The 25,873-nt window shown below is 43.4% G+C and overlaps 1 protein-coding gene across 1 annotated transcript; it reads left to right on the forward strand.

Moving 5' to 3' along the window:
* Positions 1 to 9,531: 9,531 nt before the first annotated feature.
* LOC310795240 (uncharacterized protein) lies at positions 9,532 to 19,773 on the forward strand (the record flags this gene model as incomplete). Its single annotated transcript, XM_083657303.1, has 10 exons — positions 9,532 to 9,577; positions 10,086 to 10,206; positions 10,378 to 10,463; positions 10,553 to 10,671; positions 12,194 to 12,286; positions 12,507 to 12,587; positions 13,915 to 13,999; positions 14,414 to 14,482; positions 14,830 to 14,901; positions 19,452 to 19,773. The coding sequence occupies 10 exons, from the start codon at positions 9,532 to 9,534 to the stop codon at positions 19,487 to 19,489; spliced, it is 810 nt and encodes a 269-aa protein (XP_083513429.1). The 3' UTR covers positions 19,490 to 19,773.
* Between the last annotated feature and the right edge of the window lie 6,100 nt (positions 19,774 to 25,873).

The raw sequence follows: 25,873 nt of genomic DNA on the forward strand, positions 1-25,873 counted from the left end.
TATATTCACTAAAATTCAGTAATTGAAGCTAGAACAAAATGACGGTTTGACAATGTACTAGGGGTTCTCAACATACACTGTAGCCAAAATTACGGCTCCAGGTTGAGTGGAACTGTGTCCCTGGCACAAAAAGAGATGTAAATTTTGCTGGATTTCGTTATTTCGTGCGTTTTCTGAGTTTTTTCAACTCTGCGGGACCACAGCTCCCTGAGCGTAGCTCCGATTAGCCTACCCTTTGCTGAGAGTAGGCTTTAGACTGTCTCCTACGTGTCCAGCAACTTTGAAAGGGCTAGCTTCAATTACTGATTTTTACTGAATTGTTGCATCCGACATCCGTCTTTCTTTTTTTTTTCAAATCCAAACAATGTGTCATATCTTTATATTCACTAAAATTCAGTAATTGAAGCTAGAACAAAATGACGGTTTGACAATGTACTAGGGGTTCTCAACATACACTGTAGCCAAAATTACGGCTCCAGGTTGAGTGGAACTGTGTCCCTGGCACAAAAAGAGATGTAAATTTTGCTGGATTTCGTTATTTCGTGCGTTTTCTGAGTTTTTTCAACTCTGCGGGACCACAGCTCCCTGAGCGTAGCTCCGATTAGCCTACCCTTTGCTGAGAGTAGGCTTTAGACTGTCTCCTACGTGTCCAGCAACTTTGAAAGGGCTAGCTTCAATTACTGATTTTTACTGAATTGTTGCATCCGACATCCGGAGTGGTGGTCTCTCCACAAATCTTCATCAGCGTGAAGACAGAGGACAGATGGAGGTCTTTCATCGTTTGTCCTGCGATGGGACGCTTGTGGTGGAGGTAGCTCAGTTTTTCAAAGTCCACATAGCCTCCGTTCATGAGGATCCCGATGCATGCAATGTAGACATGGAGGTCCATGGTTTTGCCCTCCTTCCATGATCGGGGCAATACCGTCCTTGGAGAGCCTGAAGCCGAGGAACTCGACCTCCGCAACTCCAAACACGCACGTTTCAGCATTCAGTGTGACCCCCTGCTGTTCAAAACGTTGAAAAACCTGCTCCAGGCGAGCATCGTGCAGCGCGGTGGAGGGTGCGTGTACCACTACGTCGTCCAGGTAGATGGAGACCCCCTGGATTCCGGCCAGGATGAGTGACATTATCTTCTGAAAGCAACTTGGGGCCGATGACAGTCCAAACGCCATGCGTTTATATCTGAAAACCCCCACGTGCGTGACAAACGCTGTGACGTTCATGCTGGCAGGTGCCAGGCGAGTCTGCAGGTAGCCGTGACGTAAATCCATCTTACTGAAGACAATGGAGCCGTGGAAATGACTAGTAAGCTCCTCGGCCGTGGGTAGAGGGTACTTATCCGGGATGATGGCTTTGTTTCCATCCGTCACGTCGACACAGAGGCGCAGCCCGCCCCCCCGTTTCTTGGCTATCACCAAGTTGGACACCCACGGTGATGCGTTGATTGGTTCAATGACATCCCCCTCCACCAGGCAGCGTAGCTCCGCCTCCACTGCATCACGGAGGGCGAGGGGAATGCGCCGCAGAGGCTGGATAACGGGGCGGACAGACAGGTCAACAGTAGGCCAGTGAACAAATCCAGACATGCAGCCCAGCCCTTTAAACAGATGTGGGAAACGGTCGGGCCAGGAAATGGCGACCTGCAGGACATGCAGGCCCCTCGCATCAGTCATAGTAAAGCCCAGGGCGAGGAACAGATCAAGACCCATGATGTTGGCTCCCCTCTGTGTGATGTAGAACTTGGTGTCAGGGGCACATTGTTGGTCATATCTGACAGGAAGGCGGGCCACACCCAAAGTGGAGATGGGGGAGTGGCCATAACCCGACAGAGCGTTACCTGCTGCTTCCAAAGGCACGTGTTTGAAGAGTCGATCATACGTGCATTTGTTCAGTATTGACACTTTTGCCCCCGTGTCCACCAGGAGCGGTACGCTTGCTCCACCCACACGACATGTGCAATGCTTGAGTGAGGTCTGTGGGCTCTGTATTGTGTTGATGGGAACAACAGCTGTATCTGAGTGGGCAGGAGGGGAGCGACAGCAGCATGCAAAATGATTCATCCTGTTGCAGTTACGACAGCGCTTGCCCACAGCAGGGCATGACTGATCTCTGGTTGCATGTCTAGAGGAGCCACAGTTATTACAGCACTTGGGCCCGCCCTCTCTAGGGCCTCTGTCCACTCTCTGTACGTCCCAACTGTCACTCACCACGTCTGCAGCAGCGGTCCCCGCCGTCTCCTGAGCCACAGTCTGAACTGACGGGGCGAATGACGTCACAGGCTCGTGCACAGCGCGGCCGAACTTGCGCGCCTCCGATAGAGCCGTTTCCAACTGCTTCCCAATCACTAACGCATCCGCCAGTGTCATGGAGTCTGGCTCCAGTAACAGCCTCTCTCTCAGCTGGTTACAGGACGTTTTCTCTATCAGTTGGTCCACTATAAGTCCATTCTCTAAAACCCCAAAGTCACAAAGCCTAGCCAGCTCGCGCAAGGCAGACACAAAGTGCGCGACCGTCTCACCCGGCTTCTGAGCCCTCTGACGAAACTCAAAGCGGTGCATGCGTCGGCTCCTTCCCGTGCTGAAGTGAGACTTTAGGGCCGTGGTAGCTGTAGCATACGAGCCATCCGTTAACGTGAGTGTGGCGAAGATCCGCTGTCCCTCCTGGCCGAGGCAGTGGCGGAGGAGCGCGCACTTCCTATCCTCTTCCAAATCCGAGTGCCCCAAAGCCAGCAAATAATCCTCAAACGACCTCTGCCATCGATCCCAGGGAACAGCTGGGTCACTGGGGATGGGTAAGAAAGGTGGCGGCGGCGGTAATATCAAGTCAGCCATCCTCGTTCGCCAAATATTATGTTTAGGTAGAGGCTAAATAATCACACCATGTTGCTTGTTTCATGCTCTTTACTTCACTGCCGTAAACCCACGCTTTTACAACAATGCCGTACATCGGGTGCAGTAACTCTTAAAGGCACAGTAACATGTACCTAAGTTAACAAGGCCAAGCAGGCCGTAACATAACGTTATCAGACATAACACCCCCTTGTGTGATGCGGCTGGGCATGTGTTTCGGACAGCCCAAATCTGATTAATCCCCTATCTGTCTCCAATTTGGCATCAGTGTGGAGTAACGCCGGGATTGCACTGATTGCATTTGCGTTGCGTTGCGGCTGTTCTCCGGTTTTGCTCCGTGCTCTGTGCTCCGCCAACACTAACCGGCTGCATGCAGAGCACGTCACGGCTCCGCTCCGCCAGACAGCTACAGTGACGAGACCGACAGGTTCTCACGGTGAAATCGCACGAGACAATTTGTATGTTGGATAAATACAACATCAAACAGGCAGAAGATCATTGTTCCCAACTGGAGAAGCAGAGGAGGGGTGGACTTGCTTGGTGTTGTCCTTGTAAAAAGGATGTGTCGTGTCATATATTATTTTGTGGTTTTCCACTTCAATTATTAACTTTTCCTCATACTTGTTTGTCCTCTGGCTTGATATTGAATGCTGTAAGCACCTCTGCCCGGTTGACTCCATGCCTGGCTCCGCCCAACTTGCTGCAGCTTTGCTCCGTCATCCGTGAAAAATAGAAGCAACGCAGCGGAGTAGGTGGGAGTTGACACAATGATTAGAGTGGAAACGTATCGGCTCCGATGCCGTACCGCAGCGCAGACGGACCGAACATGGACCTAGTGGAATGTAGGCGTTAGACGCAGGGCGGCCCAAATTTGAATCACAAGATGGGTGTCAAATGTAAATCTGACTATATATTCATAATATACGTTGCATAAACGTATATTATGAATCTGGTGTCATTTCCTCAATTGAAGCCAAAATAGGGGCCAAAAAGCGTTTTTGCATCAATAACAGTGCCCACGCTGGATAGAATGATACCAGATTTTCCACACTAGTTCAGATGTGGTTAGCAATCAGCTGTGCAAAATGTGGTGTCTTTTCGGCATTGTGAGCCCGTTTTATCTTAAAAAAGCATTGTTTTAGAAGGCCCGAAAACAGCTTTTCATCAATAACAGTGGATAGACAGCTGGATAGAATGATACCAGATTTTCCACACTAGTTCAGATGTGGTTAGCAATCAACTGTGCAAAATTTGGTGTCTTTTCGGCATTGTGAGCCCGTTTTAGCTTAAAAAAGCAATGTTTCCTCTTTCGACAAAATGACAGGAAACTGCTTTTTGGACCCTGTTCTGGATTCGCTTGACGGAATGAGCCCAGGTCCTCCAGACTAGTTTAGAGGGTTGTACTGATGACGTATGCAAAAGATGGAGTTGTTGCAACTTCAACAGCCCGTTTAGTTGTTGTTTTCGGCCTGCTGGTTTGACCTTTGACCTTTCACCCCCCACATGCCTGTCACTCTACCCAGGTATGTGTATATTCAACGTTTTTGGTGTCTAAACAAGAATATGAAACAATAAACTCCCCAAGTCCTTCAGAAAAAAAGTTCCTTCGATCCAACTCTCCTCCAGGGTCGTGTCAGACGTTATGCTGGTGAGAAGACCTGAGAAAGTTGGTCCAATGTTAGCAAAACTTTTTCTGAACATGGTAGCGCTCCGATCTTTTAATGTGTTGTATATGGGCCCCATACGAGTAGATTTGTGTTGTTTGGTGCCAATCGCTTTTACCGTTTCAAAATGGTGGGAGCTGGAACATACACAGTCGTGCCAAAATGAAATGGCCACCATTCAACCAAAAATGGATGAAATGACTTGAAACTTGACATAACACCTAATTTCTATACATATATTATGAATATATAGTCAGATTTACATTCAAACATAAGTTGCTACCATCTCATTTCTAGATTTGTATGTCTGTTTGATAACTGCAACACAGCCTCTACTGAGAGGATTAGAGAAGCGTGGCAGGGGGAACTTGGTGTTGATTTATCTGATATTATTTGGAAAAGGAGTCTGTCTGTGGTACAACTCTGTTCAGTTAATAGCAGACACCAGCTGATCCAGTTTAAAGTTGTTCACCGTTTGCACTATTCTAAGCATAAGTTGCACAGGATCTACCCTTCCGTCTCACCACTGTGTGTCAGGTGTCAGAGGGCACTCTGTCTCATGCCTTCTGGTTCTGCCCTTCACTGACAGGATTCTGGGCCAAAATATTTGACTGGTATTCTAAGGCCTACAAAGTAACCCTTCAGCCAGAGGCGGAACTCGCCATCTTTGGCTGCTCAGAGTCCTCTCTGAACTTCCCTACAGCTGTGCAACAGTCTCTGACACTGGGAACAATTGTTGCCAAAAAACTAATTTAATGAATGGAAGTCCCCCTCTTCACCTCCTTTTCAATTGTGGTTAATGGACATGATCTGTGTTGTACGGATGGAGAGGCTCAGGTTCCTGAGAACCGATTCACTTGGAAAATCTCTGGCGGTCTGGGACCCGTTTCTGGCCTACCTCGACGAGGTTAGCAGAGATGGGTGACTCGCCTGGCTGGATTCTAAGGGACACCCCACGTTTTTCTCTTTTCTTTTAAGCACATATGCGACTTGTGTGGCTGGTAGCACCACGTTGTGATATTGAATGTTGATTATGTTTGTTTTTGATTTTTTTTCTTTTCTTTTCCTGTGCCTGTTTGTTTTGTCTTGTTTGTGTACTGTTCTATTGAAAAATTGAAAATAAAATATATACTTATGAGAAAAATCATCATAAACTGGATGGAGGGATTCAAATAGGTTATTGGAGTGCAGGTGGGTTTGGAGTTGAGTGGCGACGAGACATTCCAGGGTTTTGGAGAGGAAGGGGATGTTGGAGATTGGCCGGTAGTGGTTGAGGGAGGAAGGGTCAAGACCAGGTTTCTTCAGGATTGGAGTGACAGAGGCCTATTATTAGGACCTCTATTAGCCTCTCTGGTCTTTGGAAATTTCGCTCCAGGGGCAATCGGAGGCTAATAGCACAGGCGGTCAGTGCGCTTCCAGCCATCAGCCTACTACTACTACTACTAATATATTTGGTGTCTTCTAAATCGATGAGGGTTGGCCACCCTGTGTACATGACACAGAAATAAAATAATCAAATCAAATCATTGTCAGCTTTGAACGTTGTATGTTTGCAGGGACTGTGGTATTTTGGCTTGATGAGAGTCTGTGTGTAGATTCACTGTCAAATTCACCCCTGCCCAGGCTGCCCTGCTCGTTTAGCTGGATAGGGCAATTCAGCAGCTGGCAAGATGCCCAGAGGCCCCTAATGGCCCATTAAGCAGAGCTGCAGGAAAGCAAGTGGGTTTGTAGTGTGTGGAAGACAGAGCTCATACAGTAGATAGGGAATTTTACAGTTGTTCCCACTTTCCCAGAGCAAATAAGATAATCACATGCGAGGGGGGCGATATTTCTTCAAAACTTTGCATGGTTGGGCGCTAAAAAGTGATTGAAAGTCATAAAAAGTGGATTTTATTTCCCCCTCCTATTCATGCGCTGTCTCTTTAAGAGTCTTGTTCGCGCCTAGTGCAGACCAGGTGCAGACTGTGGAATGTCAACAATGCGCGTGCCCTCCCTGATTGACAATCTGTGAGCGCGCTTGGTGGGCGAAAGGATAGAGAAAGCAGAGGAGACATGCCTGAACAGAACTCTTGTGTTTCATCACATATTTCCCCTTTACAGGTAAGAACAATTGCCTGTAACATGTTTTAACTGCGTATGCACAGTGTTTTATGCTTTCTGTGTCACAAGGAAGGACGAATCATGCCAGTGTGGCTGTTCAGTTTCAGATAACTAAACAACCTAAGGTTAGCTGGCTAGCCTAGCCTAGCCTAGTTCAACCAGCAGTGAGCTGCTGTTGTATGCATGGGTTGTCTTGTAGCACTCGTCAGCAAGCTTGTTTTGAGTGACCAAACATCCCCGCATTTAAAGCACTTCATACTCCCAGAGCTTCCCAGAGCTGGCGTAACCATAGAGAACCCCATGCTTTACCAAAAAGGAAACGTCCAGGGTTTGTGTCTTAACTCCAAAAGCAACCTGCTAACATTACATGTAAGCTAACCTGAAGCTAACGTAGCAAGCTACTGGGCAGAGTGGGACCAATAATAAGAAAAATAAATGTGCACATTTACATAGAAAACATAAGTCAACGATCACATAGTGTCTTTTATTTAATCTGGAGGAGCATTTTTCAGTAAAAAGTGAAACGACAGATATGATGGCTTATAGATTATTATTCAATAGAACTAGCCCCAATGCAAAATTCAGACAGCCATTTATGCCAGTAACATGCCAATAAGAGTCTAAATTACTATGCCTTTTTGTGTTATATCCCCAGACTAAGCAGCTATATGCTTTCGGTTATATAAAAGCCTTTATTTTTTGTATTGACTATTGAGTGATACACTTTACCAAACAATCATATTATATCAGAAGTGTTTGTTTTGTGTTCACAATAGTGATGTCAGTTAAATTTGCTTAGGTCAGAGCTATGGGATATTAAATCATCCATCTTTGCTCACTACATCTGCATTTTCTTTACCCCAGGTCTGCATAAAATACAGGTTAAGGCGGGATTCACACCCAAAGTGCTTTTTTTCAGTCTGAACGCTATGAAAATCATGTTGAGAGTGCTTCCATTGTGTACAAAACAAGCTTATATTTATTGGTTATCATATCGGCTGAAGAAATCCATATCGTGCATCCCTATTATTTACGTATCTATATGGTTAAAAATAATGGCGTCATTATGTTTTAGTTCAATAGATACAGTTTGTTTTAAATGTCCTTGTGCATGGTTACTACTGTATGTGTAACAAAGTTAAACTAAGAGTAAAGTCTATTTTATTTTAATGAAGAACACTATTGGAGAATGCATGCACGTCCAGTATGATGTTTGGTTAAGGTGCAGTACATGTTTTATGATTTTTATTCCGAACAGAAAATATGAGCTCCAGCAGCTCGTCGGAGCCTCTGGGTGTGACAGACAGGCGGCTGAGTGTCCAGGCTCTGCTCAATTCCCAGGTCTTACAAACCTCTGGTGACCAGGACCACGAGCACGCTGACATACTGTCCTCACAGGAGGACATGGTCCAGGCTGACAAGAAGACAGGTGCGTCCATGTAGAAATAGGGTTTGTTGTCATGTAAATCTCACACAAACTCCAAGCCACTGTCTATCTAACAATACAGACCAATTGCTTAATTATTACATGCTTAAAGCAGCTACGAGCAAGATTTTCGATTGTTATTAAACAGTCTAAATGTAATATTGATGCATCACATCTTACCTATAATAGTAGCTGAGACCAAAGCCGTGTGAATCGGATATTGCTCTCTTGATGATTATAGAGTCTGTGTCTGTCTTCCGGCGGGCCGGATAGACCAGGAAGTGAAACGAAACGCTTTACGGCAGCTGCCTGCCTTCAACCGTTTCGCTCTGCCTAGCAACAGACCATAAACACGGAGAACGCCATGCTCGCTACATCCAGGGGCTTGCTACTCTCGCGAACATCTCTCGTTAGATTCTAACAGTTTGTTTGGAAGTAATTTTGTGCTTCTGGCCGAAGTGGCTGCCACAAACTGTTTCATTTCACTTCCTGATCTGCCCCGGCCGCAGACAGATTAATCATCAAGACAACACTGGCCGATTCACTCGGGGTTCAAGCGAGACTACTCGGCGTTGGTCTCGTCTACTATTAGAGATAAGATGTGAGGCATCGATATGAAATTTAGACTGTTTAATAACAATTGGAAACCTTGCTCGTAGCTGCTTTAATGGTAGTGGTCCCGATACCATCCAGTTTTGCGCCATCTTTGCGCTGCGTCTTTGCGTGTGCAGGCGTGCCTGGACGTGCCCCATGCCAAACCAGGCGTGTCCCCACAAAATGCTTGCTATTGTCTAGCCTGGTAAACCAGCCGGTCACGTGAACTCACATTTCATTTCATTCTTCGTTCCCGTCTGACCGGAAGCTTTCACCCAGTGTTTAGCAGTGGGCGGAAGTTGGGCGGGTGTACTTGTCTTTGACAGCCAACTCCTTCAGCCAATCAGCGTTAAACCAAATCCACTCGGGAGAACGGCAAAAACACATTTTTTGCCAAGAAACTCCGCTGTTGCATACTCCTGTACTTGTTTAATTGTTGTTACCGAGTCTATTTCTGCAATAACTGTACTTTATGGCTGTTTAAATTCGACAAACGTTGACATTACTCCTCGAGGCGGACAGGCAAGGAGGCGGGCATTATTGTTTTGCTTGTGCAGTGCTAGCAGCGTTCCTGATTGGCCAACTTGCGCTGTCAAACGCAAGGCACTGAGCTCAGTCGCTGATTGGCTCGTCCGCTTTGCAGTTTCTGCTTAAAACCCTCCCAGGGCTTGAGGCCAGACGGTCCCGTAGAACGAAATGAAATGTGAGTTCACATGACCGGCTGGTTTACCATGCTAGCTATCGTCAGCATGCCCCAAATCCGTGCATGCAATTTTAAGGCCTTTTTTGGTCTGAGTGAAATGTTATATGGTCTCTCCACTTTCTAAATATCGCTGAATCGCTTAGTTTCACCGGAAGTGGGCGTGACTTTTACTCTCTATTCCCAAACACCTTGAGTATGGCAGCACCGGAGGAACACCGCCTCACACTGTACAAACTACCGGGTACTAGTAAATACTGTCAGTATATGAAAAGTAGCCTAATTAAGGACAAATGGCTTTTTAATATTGTCACAAAATGCTGATGATGTCAGGTGAGGAGTCATATTTTGCCAGAGAATCAGACATGATTATATTTTGGCAAAAGCTGTCTGTCTGCCTGCCTGTCGACTGACTGATGTTTATTTATATATATATATATATATATTTTTTTCTGTCTTCATTTCTATAATCCATTGACAATGTTGAATAATGTTAAATATTCTTTAATAGTAATTTGTTTGAGAAAGCAGCCTTCTGTACTGTTAGTTAGTCTACCTTTGCATAGTCATATCAGTGAAAAATCAGTGCCCAATCCAAATGGAAAAAGGTATATTTTCATTCCAGCTCAAAAATTAACTATATCGATTATCTGTGATCCCCCCCCCCCCTCTAAAATTGGTTATCGGTATTGGTTACAAAAATCCATATCGGTCGGGCTCTACTTTATATCCGTTATATCTCTTGTTCTCAGGTGCTGCTGTGGACAGCACAGTATCTGAGCCGGATAGCCAGGGTCCACCCACTCCGATGCCAGCACACACCCTGCGACATCGCTCTGGCCAGGGCACCCTGGTGCAGGAGAGCCTCCCCCAGTAAGTCACAAAAGGCCACTCCCATTATGTATCTACATATATTCAGTGTCTTTGGGTCATTGAAAAGCGCAATATAAAATAAATGTATTATTATTATTATTTATTATTATATAAACCCATCACGACCCAGAAAAATGATCTGACATTTTTATCTATTTGCCCCTTTTCCAGAAGCTCTGTCTCTGTAGCCTCAACCCCAGACAACTTCCATCAGGCTCCTTTAACCAGCTCACCACCTGGACCAGAGAATGAACATGGTACCATCTTAACCACTTGAATGACAATTGAATTGGAACTAATGACAGTAATCAGCTGATGAATGGAACTAAATTGTTTGTTTCCTCAGAAGCGGATGAACCAGTGCTTACTTCACTGCCCCCAGATGACCGGTCAGGGGAAAAGGAAGAAGAGCAGATGGAAACAGATGCTATCCCTAAGCCCTGCACAGCCGCAGAGTTCTGTCATGTATGTTGTACTCCTTTTTTGCTATCGCTCAGGGTCCTTGAAAAAAAGTATGTGAACTTGAGGGGGGCAAACCAAGTTTTTGAAAATAGACATACATAGACTCAAATCAATCTCACTCGGTCATTGAAAGTGCTTGAATTTATATATTTTGTGCAAGAATAGAAATTTAACTTCTTTTGATTTTTTTTTTTACAAACAGCAAAGTTGAGAAGCATCACTCTTTTTAATTGTTGTCTGTGAACTTCTGGAAAGCCTACTAGTTCTCATTATTACATGTCTGTGATATAACAGTCATTAACCATGATCCGTGTCTCAAACTATGCCGTTTTGGGTCCTTGAGTTTGAGGGAATTGAAAAGTCCTTGAATTTGATGTTTAAGGTGTGGGAACCCTGGTATGAACTGGGTTGTGACTAATAACTTGATGAGTTGGAGCTGAATACTTACGAATGCAAGGCACTGAACTTTATGTCGTGTGATGCATTTTAACACAATGACCATGCAAAATGCAACCAAATATATGTCTCTGAGATATCACTGTACCACTAGTATCAGCCGATGTCATGACAGCTGTACAGCAGAGGTAAACAAAAGGTGGAATGGTAAATTCACCACAATCGATAACCAAATAGTGCTGTCAGCCCATCACAGGAAGCAAATCAAATAAGCCCCGGCCTAAGGAAATGGAAGGCGAACATATCTCATGGCACTTTTTTTTATTTTCAGATCAAATTCACACTTCTGCTTCTGGCCATATTCTGTTTAGCACTGTTTTGTTGGGTAGTGCCACCCTTCACTGACTTGAAGCAGTTAATAGACCCAAGTGTGGTATCATAACAAACTGTTGTCAGGGTTCTCACACGGCTCCTGGAAAGTTTTTGAAAATAGACCTAAATAGCAGACCAGCCAACCTGTACACATTTCTCATAGCAGGCCCGCCTTTTAGCATCAAAGTACGCTTGTATGATTTGTCAGTTAAAACTACGTAAAAAGGCATTGATGCATGTGAATTCAATTGTGTATACAGTATCCGAGCGTATCGTGTGTTCTGAATCGACCGGGCATTCTCACGTGGTCATGACCCTCTGTGAGGCTAACGATAATCTGACAAATCCTTGAGGAAAAATAATAAATGATAAATAATATCAATAAATTTGAAAGAAAACACTTTAGGTCCAAAATAAACCAAAGTAGGCCACTGGAGCACACAGATCCTTTTGAAAAACTTTTTTTATTGAAAGACTAACGTTTCGACGCCATGCGTCTTCATCAGAGTTGCAGAACAATGAGCAATCTTTTCATATTTATTACCTCCCTCTAATCAGAGCCAATCCAGTCCAGGCTGGATATAAACATCAGTAGCCTACAGGATAGCCAAGCATTGCCAAGTACTGCTCCATAGAATTATGGCTCTGCATGAAAAACTAAATACATCAAGTACCATATTTTCATGTGATGAGTGACTTACAAACCTGATTCATTGTGTAAGTTTCTAAATATGCCCCCCCTTCCCGTCAACATCAGAGCGGAGAGGAAGTGCCTGACCGAGACAGTGATGCCACTCTGTCTCCCAGTGAGTGTGGGTACGACACCTTGCACCATTCAGAAGACTCTGAGGTAGATACACACTTTTGACTTTATTTACAACTTTTTCGCAGTGGCGTTAAATGCAGTCGCACGTGTGGATGGATAAAAAGGGGAAATTCTGATCTACCAACTTGGTTAATACGCCTATTTAACATGCAGTCAAACAAAGCAACCTTTTCTAAATGCTTCAATTTAAATTGAACTAACTAAAATTGAATTGAATTAATTTAGTGAAATTAATTTTTTTCAGGTGGAAGAGGGTGTTCCGCCTCTAACCAGAACTTCGAAACTGACTGTTTCCAGTAACTTTGGATTATTATCTCATCCCATGGTGAGTACACGAGTCACAACATGTACATGTGAGTGTTTCAGGCGCTGCTGAAAAATTGTATATTGGGCGATTGAACGGGAGTAGGCCGCTCTTTGTAGGACACGCACAGTGACGATAAAGGCACCCACATTCTCCATTTACTGTTGGCAAATAGGCAAATCTCCCAAAAGGGTTGTGTATCCTTTTAACATATCACCAATGTGTTCCTGTTGTCCCCTTAAAGTACATCCCCTTGTCCCCTTAGTGCATATTTTGTGAATTTTATTTAGCAATATTTAATTTATTTAACAGTATTTATATAACTAGGAATATTGCGCAATCCCAAGGGTGGAGCCTGGAGATGATGACAATTGCTCGAGTGACATGACTGATGATGAAAATTTGCCCTTCTGGGACACCTAATAAACTTGAATCTTGAAAGACATCACAATCGTGACTGAACCACACCACCGCCACAGACAGACACTGCCACCCACCTAGCCAATTTTAACTACTACTAAGCATTGATTGCTAGGCTCGCCTGCTGCACGGGCTCGCTATCACCCACCCTGCAGCTTGCCGATACCCCACTCGGCCGCAACACGGCCTCGCCCGCAACTCGGCTGCTGCATGGCCTCGCCTGCTCTATTGGCATGCGCAGCGCACAATTGCTCAACTTTGCATCACTGATGATATCACTTACTGACAGTGTCGGGCAGTAACTTACTTACAGTAATTAGTTACTGTAATTTATTACTTTCCCCAGTAAATAGTAATGTAAGGGATTACAATTTCCAAAAAGTAATTATATTCCAGTTACTAATCCAAGCAACTTCAAGTTACTGCATTACTTTCTCCAGCACTGAAACATCACTAAAACAAAGTGTGGCGATAGGTCTGTTATGCAAGACTACTGCGTTGCCAGAATGCAATTAGTTTTTGTCCTATAGGCAAATAAATAGAAAGTATCCAGTTTGATTGATTGTTGACTCCTCCAGCAAGGTTAATTATTCAATAAAGTGGATTCAGTTCTAAAAAGAGCTGGGTAAACAGGTTGTCCGTCACTGCTCAGTGCTCACTGATGACATCACAATGATGTCACAATGTCTATGACATCATTAGTGATGTCACAATTGCCAGAGTGTAACCAAAAAACACAATTGCTCGAGTGACATCACTGAAGATGTCACAATGCCTATGACACCATCAGTGCTTATGACATCATCACTGAGGTCATAACATGATTTTGATAAAAAATAATGATGTCACTGATGACATCAGTGGGGCAAAAATGTAATCAAACATTGCCCACTTCTTCCCTTTTATATATGGATGGATGGATTCCTAGGCTCGGCTAATTCCAGGAGAAGCGAAGGTGACCCAAGGGAAATGGACTTCCAAGCAGCAGCGTAGAGAAGACCAGAGCTCAGAAGGTAAACATGTAGGCTCTGTCTCAGCAAGGTTGACTCATTATCCAAAAATAGCATTAGCATTGCTGTGAAATTGACCCCGTGTCCTGCAGGTGAAGCTCCCCACTGTCAGGTGAAAAGAAGCGGCTGGCAAGCGTGCATGTGTCACATGGTGCTAGTCTATGACTCTCCCCAGATCAGCAGAGGGGGTGGATCAGTGACCGGGGCAACGTGGAAAAATTGGCCATGTACAATGGTGGAGAAAATGGGGGGGGGGGGGGGGGGAACCCAGAATAGAGACAAAATCAGAGTTTCTGGATGTGATTGGTCACAGCATGTATGCACAGCAATGCTTGACATGTATACAAATTACACAACATGCAGAAGGTTATTCTTGGCCTGTGTACGAGTTCATTTTTTTAAATGAATGCTTTCCAGGAGAAGCGAGGGTGACCCGAGGGAAACGACCTTCCAAGCGGCAGCATATCGAAAACCAGAGCTCAGAAGGTAAGCAATGTAGGCTCTGTCTCAGCAAGGTTGACTCTGTAACCAAAAATAGCATTATTATAGCTGTGAAATTGGGCGTCCGGGTAGTGTAGCAGTCCATTCCCTGCTACCAACATGAGGGCCGCAGATTCGTGACCCCGTGTTACCTCCGGCTTGATCGGGCGTCCATACAGGCATGATTGGCTTGCTGTGTCTGTGGGTGGGAAGCTGGATTGAGGCTGTGTCCTGGTACAATTATGGAGAAAATGGGGGGAAACCCTGAAGAGAAAGAAAATAATAACATGAGATGTTCTAGAGGTTATAGTTGCCCTCTGTACCAGTTAATTTTTTTTACGAATGCTTTCCAGTAAAAGTGACCATGGCTCGAGAGAAACAGGGGAATTCCCAGCAGGAGCTGAGTGAAGAGCGCAGCGCAGAAGGTAAGCATGTAGCGTGGATTTAATTTTCCCACCCTGATGTCTAGATGCCAGAAGCTCAGAGCAACTCCTACACTGTAACTTGAGAGCAACCTAAAGTTGGGCTCACACTACAGGAGTTTTGTGACCCTTTATCCCTGATTTGGCCCTCCTGAGTCTTGGTCGGAACCGAAGTTTGGCACAGACTGTCTGCTAGTAATGAGTGGTATCCATGACATATTTACCGTCCCGAACAAACTATTATGTAGTTACTCTTGCTGGCCAGACTCCTCTCCCTTCCGTCCGAGAAGTCTGGCGCCGCAGGTCTTCATAGTGGGATTGCGATGGGCGGCGCTTAGCGGCAGTGCCCTTGGAAAATAGTTTTCAACAATCCAACTTGCCGTTTTCAGCGTGTAGCAACGAGCTAGCGTGTAGGTTTCTGCTGTTAGCTTGCTAACTAGTTAGCGTTGTTGTTTTCACTGAGGCAGCAGGGCGCTATTTACAGCGACACACAGGCAGGAGGGAGTGGAAGCCGCTCTGATTGACATAGTCAGTGTCAATGACAGAGCTTGTAATAAGCCGGGAGCAGACATCCAGCAGCCACTGAAACAGTCGCTCCAATGGGGAGCAGCTGTAGAGCAGGGGAGGGCTTATCCCTGTTGCCTGTTTCCATGGCGCCAGACTCCTCGGACGGTAGGGAGGGGAGGCTGGCCAGCGAGACTATAGAGAGCCGCAGGGATGACGTATTTTTGTAGTCAGAACGCGGAAGTCCCGGACTTCCTGGTTCTTCACTGTTTCTGTCTATGGGATTTTTGAATGGGTTTTTGCGGCGATGCTTCAAATACGGTCTCTGGACAACGCAAGATTAATCAAACGCGAACCAGAGTTCCGTCGGATAATCTTCACACATGAGGACCACTTTCATGAGATTTGTAGCATAAATGCGAGTCCTAGAAGTAAAAAGCTTGAGCTAAGCTAATCCAGAACTACACACTGTCGCATAGGCTTCCACGTCATGTCAGCACTCAACCTGGACTGTTGTTGATGTGTGCACTGATTACCCTGGGCTGAACGGGGCTGAACCAGGTGAGGGAAAGAGAATTTCCGTGTTCGTCCTTTGAAGTGGTGACGTTATTGACGTATATATCCCCATCGACTCAACAGTGTAGTCTCATTTAGCCGTTTGCTAGCTAGCCGCCCTTTTAACGGCACGTAAAAGCTTCAAAACTCATAAAAGTGGTCCTCGTGTGTGAAGATGATATTACTAAACACTGGTTCGTGTTTGATTAAGCCAGCATTGCCCAGAGAGATTATTAGAAGCATTGCGCCAAAAACCCATTCAAAACTCTCATAGGCGAAAACAGTGAAGAACCAGGACTGTTAGCATCGATGATTTCCGGACTCGTTCCTGCGGCTCTCTATTATGTAGTATGCAAAGCGCAGCGATTCAACGTGATATTTGAGTCTTCAACAGCTAGATAATGCCAGCGGCTACCACTAGATATGTATATCAGTATTACTTATTATTATATCAGTCATGACATGATGTATCATCACCCGTTTTTACAAACAGTATTATTATTTTTTACTTTGAGCATAAAATTAGGTTATTTGTAGGAGAAAAAAATAATGAAAGAAAGTAAACGGTGTCAACAGGCAAGCCAATTTTATTTTATTTTTATTTAACCTTTATTTATACAGGAGGGCCCTTGAGAGCAAGCTCTCATTAGATTAGATTATTTAATGACCACACAGCCAGGCTGGTGGAATTTGTTTTCAGTACAGTTCATACATAAGCCATGGTCCAACATTGAACATCATAATACATAAAACACAATAACAATACACAATACAGTCATAGCAGCAGAGATATAGGGGTTGTTATAGAGAGTTCAGTGTCCTTATGGCAGTGGGGAACAAACTGTTTTTAAAACTGGTTGCTTGGTGGGCAGAGACCTGTAGCGCCTCCCGGAGGGCAACAGCTGGAAGATGTGGTGTGCTGGGTGAGTGGGGTCAGAAATATATTTTTTAGCTCTATTTATTGTCCTTTGGCGGTGGAGTGATTCAAGTGACGGAAGGGGCGTGTGGATTATTTTGGAGGATTTATTGATGATTCTCTGTAGTTTGTTTTTGGAGTGAGTGTCCAGACTGCTGTACCAAACTGTTATGGAGAAGGTGAGGATGATTTGTATGATGGCCAGGTAGAACCGGAGCAGGAGATGTTTTCTTATTCTGAATTTTTTGAGCTGACGGAGGAAGAAGAGTCTCTGATTGGCTTTTTTGTAGATGTGATCTGTGTTGGTTTTCCATTTGAGGTTATTACTTATGTGAGTGCCAAGAAATTTGAATGAGTCTGTGGTGCTTATTGGTTTGTCAGAAATGAGTATGGGGGTTTTGGGGTATGGCTGCCATCTGAAGTCGATGATGAGTTCTTGGGTGTTGGATGAGTTGAGTAGGAGGTTATTGTCTGTGCACCAGGTAACTGTTTGGTTGATCTGCGCACAGTATTCAGTTTCATTATTGTCTGTGATGAGGCCTATGATGGTTGTATCATCTGAGGATTTGTAGATGTTGAAGGAGTTGTAGTGGGATATGAGCAGGTTGGTGTATAGAGAGAATAGCCAGGATGAAAGGACGCAGCCTTGGGGGGCTCCTGTGCTGAGGTACAGAGGGTTAGATGTGATGTTGTTGATTTTTACCCTCTGTTGTCTGTTGGAGAGGAAGCTGTGGATCCAGTGGCAGATGCAGGGGTCAGTGTTCATATCCAGTAGCCAGGGTTGGGTAGGTTACTTTTAAATAGGAATCCCTTAAAGTTACTTGTTACTTGTTAAAAATTGTACTTGGTAACGTAATCCGATTACCACTATTTAAAAGTAAAGAGGGATTACTTTCAGTTACTTTTGGATTACTTTTTTTTTTTTAATCCAGGAATGTCCCATTGGGATACAAGATCTCTTCTTCCAGGGAGTCCTGGTCAAGAGTCCTGGCTAAAACCCTTATTTAACTAGATGAAGCATGTTTTACCATTTATAACCAGATAAGAATGTTTATACCAACATGAAGTTAAGGAGAATACAACAAGAGTTATTTTTAAGACCACTTTAATTTACGTTATGGGTATTTTTCATGATGTGGATGGAGTGGAAGATGCAGCTTGTTGCTTTAATCTTGAAACACGACGTGAAATGCTGTGCACTTCTGCCCTGTTGACTCCACGCCTGACCCAACTTGCTGCAGCTTTGCTCCGACATCCGTGAAAAATAGAAGCCTTGCATATCTTTTTCGGAGAGCTCCGGATCATCGGAGCTGGGACGGAGTAGACACGCAACGCAGCGGAGTAGGTTGGGGTTGACACAATGATTAGAGTGGAAACGTATCTGCTCAGAAGCCGTACCGCAGCGCAGACGGACCGAACACGGACTCAGTGGAATGTGGCCGTAAGTGAAAGTAAAAACCTCTCGCCCCATGCAGACTAGTCTAGAGCAGCGTTTGTCAGCACGGGTGTTTTGGCGGAGAAATTCAATGCAGATTTTCCACTGCCTGGCAGCTTGTAGGTTCAGCTGACAGCCCCACACACATGCGCCTTCCACATGTGGAAGACGCTTGATCTGTCTAAACACTGAGCGAACGTAAAAGTGAAATGCTTGTTATATTTCCATGAGGTGAATGCACTCGTGGGAGGAGGCACCACAGGCGCCTCTGTCATCATGAATGCTGCCTGCAGCTGCTGCTGTTGCTCCGCCTCGCTCGTCCTCGTCACAGTCAGTCACTGGCACCAGGCTACACCGTTTTTTGTTATTTTGTAAAATTAATGAAGAGGCAAGGGCGAATGTAATCCCGCCTGTAACGGCGTTACTATACCCCCGTTACTGTAATCTAGATTACACATTTTAAAATGTACTGTGGCAGATTACAGTTACCGTTTTTTTGTAATCAGATTACGTAACGGCGTTACATGTAATCCGTTACTCCCCAACCCTGCCAGTAGCTTATTGATGAGTTTGGCCGGGTTGATTGTGTTAAAAGCAGAGCTGAAGTCCATGAAGAGAATGCAGGCGTAGGTGTTGGGGGTATCCAGGTGTTGCAGGAGTTGATGGATGGCTGTGTTGACTGTGTCTTCTACTGACCTGTTAGTTCTGTATGCAAATTGATGTGGATCCATGAGGAGGGTGGTGCTGGTTTTGAGGTGGGTGAGAATGATGCGTTCAAATGATTTCATGGCTACGGATGTGAGAGCAATTGGTCTGTAGTCATTGAGGCAGGATACTGTATGTTGTTGGATTTGCAAGGACACCTTGTTACAGTGCTAAGTCATTTACAAAACATTAGAATATTACAGTACAATAAATAACAAGATACGATGATAAAAAACACATTAAGAAAAAGAAGAGCAATCCCTATGTAATGTAATGACTCAGCATGAAATATCTTAAAAATTACAGAATACACTGGAGGGGCTTTAAGGGAAGACTGCATTAGTGTGAAAGTTGGAAAGAGATGCAGCCTCTCCCCTTTTATTTCTGAGCATTTTCTAATCTACTACATTTCATGTTCTTTGTAATCTATTTTCCAAGGTGCAAAAAAGACAAAAAAAAAGTGGTCATCGGATTAGGTCCATGCTGTAGAAGAGTCTCTGATGGAGTTCAGGAGTTCATCAATTTGAAGAGGGTCCCTGGGAAGAAAGACTGTGAGAGGTGCATCGCTGCACCCCCCCAAGCCCTAGCTGAGAGGGACTGGAAAGGGGCAATTTTTTTTTTTTTAATTCTCTTTTTATTTCAGTTTTCAGCAGTAGTTCACATTTTTACAATCTTTTCTTTTTTCCTTATTTTTTTTATAGAATAAAAAGTTAAAAGAAAAATCACAGTCACGACAAAATAAGGGTGAACCCAAAGGACAACACACTTAAGAGACATACACACACAAAATAAAAATAAAAATATAAAATGGACACGTGTAGCATGGATCAGTCTCTTATTTCAACAGAAATCTGTTCTCAACGGTGTGACAAAATCACCCCATCACTCCCAGTACATTTCGAAGGCGTCAGTCTTGAGTCTCAGAGCAAATGTTAGCTTTTCCATTACATATATGCTATGCATCACATTCAGCCAGTCTGACAGAGTCGGTGGGCTTTTATTCAACCATCTCTTCGTTATAGCCTTTTTGCTGGCGACTAGCATCAGTTTAAACATGTACATATCTTCAATACCATTGATCATTTCGGGCACCCTTCCCAAATACAAAACCTGAAAGCAATGTTGAATCTCAATCTTTAGCACCTTTTCCATACTCTTTCTTATTTCCCCCCAAAACATACTTATCACAGGGAAACTCCAAAATATATGGTAATGATCCGCTCTTTCTTCTCCACACCCCCTCCAACAACCTGTTTGACCTCCCCTTGATTGAATTGGCGTTAAAAAGTATCTAAGTTTTTCCATTGGAACTCCCTCCATGACAGAGAGTTTGTGGTCTTCCACTGTCTTTCAGTTATCATTTCCCATTCCTCCCGTTCCAGATTGAATTTCCCCTCCCTTTCCCATTTTTCTTTTAGATACAAAGTATTTCCCCCCCTCAGCACTTGAATACCCCTATATAGTTTTGATATGTTTTTAGAACCCTGGTCAGCGTTATACGCTGAGAGAAAGACCTTCAGCACCCCCTCCCCAATCCCCGACCTCTTCAGCTCTTCTTTACCAAATAGTCTATCTGTGTAACTTCTCAACTGCAAAAATCTGAATAGATCTTGATTTCCTAGACCATGCTTATCCTTCAAAACCTGAAAGCTTTTAACACATTCACTGCCAGCTGTTTTTTTTTTACTGTAGGTAGCTTCTGCCAGAGGGGTTTTTTGAGGATTCTGGCTCATCTTTCAAGACCTGAGGATTCTTTTCTGCTAAGATTTTGTGAACACAAAATATCTAAAAAGAACTAATAGAATGTGTGCTTTCTCTGTCTAAAAGAGTTACCGGTAGTTTGTAGAGTTAGTAGTTATGTAGGCATTAGCACTTGAATACAGCATGGTTTCAGCATCTGAAAATTTCAGAATCAGAATCAGAATCAGCTGAGATAAATAGCTTTTTGTGAAATTCGATAGAACAGTCACTTTAACCATTCATTTTTGGCATCAGTAAGACGTCAGACATCTAAACAATAGTTTTGAACAGTAATTTCCTCCATAACAGCAGGAAACACCCCTCTCCTTCAAACTCCTCCCTCCGTGTGTGTTCTTCTTGGCTGCAGCGGGCGTGTCACAAGCTCGTTTCTGTTGCTGCTGTAACCTCGTGTCACCAGGCTCACTGCTTTGCTGCTGCTGTGCCTGTCTGCTGGCGGCCGCTGGGCAAGTCTGGATGGGCTCGCTCGTTTCTTGGAGTTTCGGTTGAGAGCTTTGATGAAGCTTTTGCGATTCTGGTCTTATTTATGCTGCGTGTTTCAAAGTGCGCTCCACCCGTAATCTATTATGCAAATTTGCAATCCCGCACCGCCAGCAATCAGCGCGAAAACGAAAGCGTTTTCGCCAATCCATTTTCATGAGAATGGCTTCCTCACACTGCTTTTTGCTTGCCTTCCTCTAGTCAGGAGAGCACTGTCGCCACTTAGTGGGTCGGTGGAATGGGTTGTACACGTTCGGTGGCTCCAATATTTATATAAGAGATGTAAAAGGGTTAGATGCACATCCCACGGTCAAAAAAAAAAAATCTTTTTTTTGACGTATTAACATGTCATTGGCAGTCAACCGTTGGATTTTTTTTGACGTATTAACACGTCATTGGCAGTGAACATGTTAAAAGAGTATTTTTCAAATAAATCCCAATACAGGGTTAACCCTCGCTCCTTCCAACTCCTGAAGGATGCATCAAGCCTATTTGGACGGAAATCTGGGTCGTAAGCCAACCAAGTGATCATTGAATATGGTTCCCAGGTGCTAAAGGTCTTTACTACTTTGAAGTTTTCAAGGAGAGATCCAAGGGGTGACATTTTATGTCCACAATAGAATCACTGCGGATCAGAAGCGATTCTAATAGTTTCTACTGAACCCCAATAGCACTTTATAGATTTTATTTCATTGTTCACAAGTTTTAAAAGTTGTTTGACATTAGTTTGTCATTTGTTCTAATCGACACGGAAGTATATTAGAGTTAGAATATTAGAATATTATATTAGAATATTCAGAGAGTAGCAATGCACATTTTTTGTTTTACCCTAACACAATAGGCTACTTATAACAAACGGAACAAGACTGTGCAGCCCACACAAAACTTAAAAATAAAGAGATGAAGGCAGCAATTACCTATTGGATTCACCATCACCACCTCTCAACTCACCCATGTGTGCCAAGACTGGGCCCCAGGTTCTTTCTAATATCACAAGTCTATCAGATAGTTTAAGTCTAAGTTGTTCCAAGTGGAGAACATCACTGATCTCTCTGAGCCACATTTCAAAAGTAGAGGTACACTGTGTACCTATACTTTTGTTGGTGGATTGCTTCCATTTTTGCAGTATAATTTTTTTGGAAATGACAGAGCCCAACATCAGCGCCCAAATATGTATCCCTTGGGTCCACTAAATAGCTTCAGTGGCTCCTAGTATTGACACAAGAGGGTTGGGTTCCAGATTCTTTCTTGGGACATGACCATGGGGTAACCAAGGTTAATATTGGGTAAATAGTTTATCTACATACTTTACCTGAAAAGAAAAACTGCTACATAGAAACATCTTTCATAATAACAGCATAAACAGAAAATAACTTCAGTATTATTGAGGAGAAATGGACAGACAAGCAGCTGATGAGATATATGTTTATTTTCCTTTATTAATTTAATTTCTGGTACATTTACAAACGTTACCTGTTAAGGATTAACAGTCATCTTGTATACAGCCAAGCTTACAATTCTATTTATTCTGGATATTGTTGGTTTACTGGCTCCATACTCTCTGGCACTTCTGAGACTTGGCCCATGATAAATACATTTTCCTTTTAGCTCCTTACCCTCTTTTTCTCATACTGTACATTCTTATTGTAACAAGGGTTACAATAGTCAATGTGTGAGGGAAGCCTCTGTGATTTTACATTCAGAATAATGTTCCGGTCGTGTGCATCACTTTAAATTGTACCAGGATGTGTCTTGGATGAATTGAGCACGGGTGTATATTGTTAAAACATACGACCCACATAGTGCCATGCCATCATCTCTGATCTTTTCTGTTGTGATTTCTACTTGGCCCACAAGCATAAAAATAAGCTGAGATACTACCCCTTGATCCAGGTGTTACCCTGCTTATATCCTCCATGTAGGATGGAGGGTCTGATAAAACTGCAAACCTGCAGTTAACTGTAATTTTTTTTGGCATACAAGTCAAACTGAGATTTAAGTTCGAAATAAATAAAAGGTTCAACTAAATACTAATCATTATTAGTGGAAGTTCTCCTATTATTCCATTCCCTGAAGGCAGTGTCATCTCTTCCAGGTTTGTCTGATTGGGCTATCAATGTGCATATACCTGGGACTCTCAAATAATATCTTGATCTGTTTCCATATTTATAAAGCATTGTGTATGAACATGTTACATACATATAAGGATTGGTCTATTTTTATAGGAATATTAAAGAGGTGAGGTGGGAATTTTCTAATACCTGACTTATTCCACAATCAATATTTTATAACCAATACCATTTATAATAGCTAATATTGTTTATAAACATAAGAATTCATGCAGAGCCCACACAAGCATATCTTTCAGTTGGGCTATTATCCCTTGCCAGTTCTCCTGCAAAAGTATTTACGCTATCCTGGTTACAGTTACACCCAAATATGTAAATATATCCTTTGCTATTTTAAATGGGACTAAGTATAATGTGGTGCTGTCACAATTCAGCTTGACAGGCATGAAATCATTCACCCACCATTTATTTGATATTTTTTTAAATAGGCTGCAGTACTATAGGTGACGCCAGCAGAGGGAGACGGACCTAATTAGAATAGTAAAAATACAAAGAACTTCAACTATGTTAATTTTAATATTCCTGCATGATATTAGATTAATTGATTTTTTTAAAGTTCACAGGTGTCATTCTTACGTCTCTACCATGTCAGGCTGCAGTACTATAGGTGACGCCAGCAGAGGGAGACGGACCTATTTAGAATAGTAAAAATACAAATAACTTCAACTATGTTAATTGTAATATTCCTACATGATATTAGATTAATTGATTTTTTTAAAGTTCACGGGTGTCATTCTTATGTCTCTACCATGTCTAGAAAGCATGGTGCTAACAAGTAGGTGTTAGGATGGTGGTCCTAACAACCCCACATATACGAGACTGCGTGTGTGTGTGTGTGTGTGTTTGCTGGTTGAATCTCTGCACAGATGTTTATTTCTGTTTATGTTGCTGTAGTGACGCATTGCATTCCTGCAGTGGCAATATATACTGTAGGCCTATGGTATGGTTACCATGGCAACATGTGGCAGTTGACCAAAACTAAATGTACATTTCTGAACATATCTGTGATAGAACATAGCCATGATCTTCTCACTCACATCTCAAGCATTATGTAAACAGCAGCAACAACAGCGTTAGATGAATTAATTAGCTGGACTATCATGTAAGCTTAACAGGACATGTTTATTCAAACTTTTCACTTGTATAATAGATAGTATATCATTAAAAGAGTAGTAGAAATTAAAATAGTATGCTAGTTCAGTGGCTTTCCCCAGAGAAGTTTCAACTGCCGACTGAATAGAACACTTTTGCACAACCATAAACAACCTCCGCTCTTTTAATTATATCCATTTATTTCATAGAAGAAACACATTCTTTAAAAAATGTCACAGCGAAGACCTGCACTTCACACACACACACACACACACGCACGCACGCACGCACGCACGCACTCGCACACACACACACACACACACACACACACACACACACACACACACACACACACACACACACACACACACACACACACACACTCTGACACAACACTATCCCGTAGGGGTGGGAATTGATACAGCATAGTATCGTGATATTCTGTGGGCAATATATCGTATCGTATCGAATGCCAAGTATCATGGTATTTTATTATACAAACTGTCAGGTGCATCATGCAACATTTATGACAGGTTTTTATCACAGTGTTGCTCAGTCTGTCTGCTTGACAATCCCATTTTACTGCAATACAAATGACTGAAGTGAGATGAACATACTGGAAAATCTATCTAATTAGATAAAACACATGTTGACAAAGTTTTTACCTTTACGACATCATTTGCAGTTGAAAAAAAAGTAATAAATCACAATATATCGCAATATCGCAATACTCAATATATCGCAATATCGCAATACTATTGGATCGTGACTTAAGTATCGTGATAAAATCGTATTGTGGGGTATCAGTGATTCCCACCCCTACTATCCAGTGTATCCCACATTGTGTAGTCCCTCCCCAGCTGTGGATATGGGTATGGGAGGTTGATGTCCATGCAAGGAGGCTAAAGGCTGTAGCCTCTGTCTCTAGAGCGCCTCTTGAGGTCTCGGAGAGTCACTACACCACCGGCCACGTTACACCAGGACACCTGATTTGCATTCAGAGCTGTTAGCTCTCCACTGTCAATGACAAGTGAACAAGTGCGCTATAGAGAGCCGCAGGGATGACGTATTTTTGTAGGCTGAATGCGGAAGTCCCGAACTTCCTGGTTCTTCACTGTTTCTGTCTATGGGATGTTTGAATGGGTTTTTGCCGTGATGCTTCAAATAAGGTCTCTGAGCAACGCAAGCTTAATCAAACGTGAACCAGAGTTCAGTCGGATAATCTTCACACATGAGGACCACTTTCATGAGTTTTGAAGCGTAAATGCGAGCCCTAGAAGTAAAAAGCTCGAGCTAAGCTAATCCAGAACTACACACTGTCGCATAGGCTTCCACGTCACGTCAGCACTCAACTGGACTGTTGTTGATGTGTGCACGGGGCTGAACCAGGTGAGGGAAAGA

The sequence above is a fragment of the Poromitra crassiceps genome (genome assembly GCF_964638095.1).
Source record: "Poromitra crassiceps genome assembly, chromosome: 21".
Lineage (NCBI taxonomy): Eukaryota > Metazoa > Chordata > Actinopteri > Beryciformes > Melamphaidae > Poromitra > Poromitra crassiceps.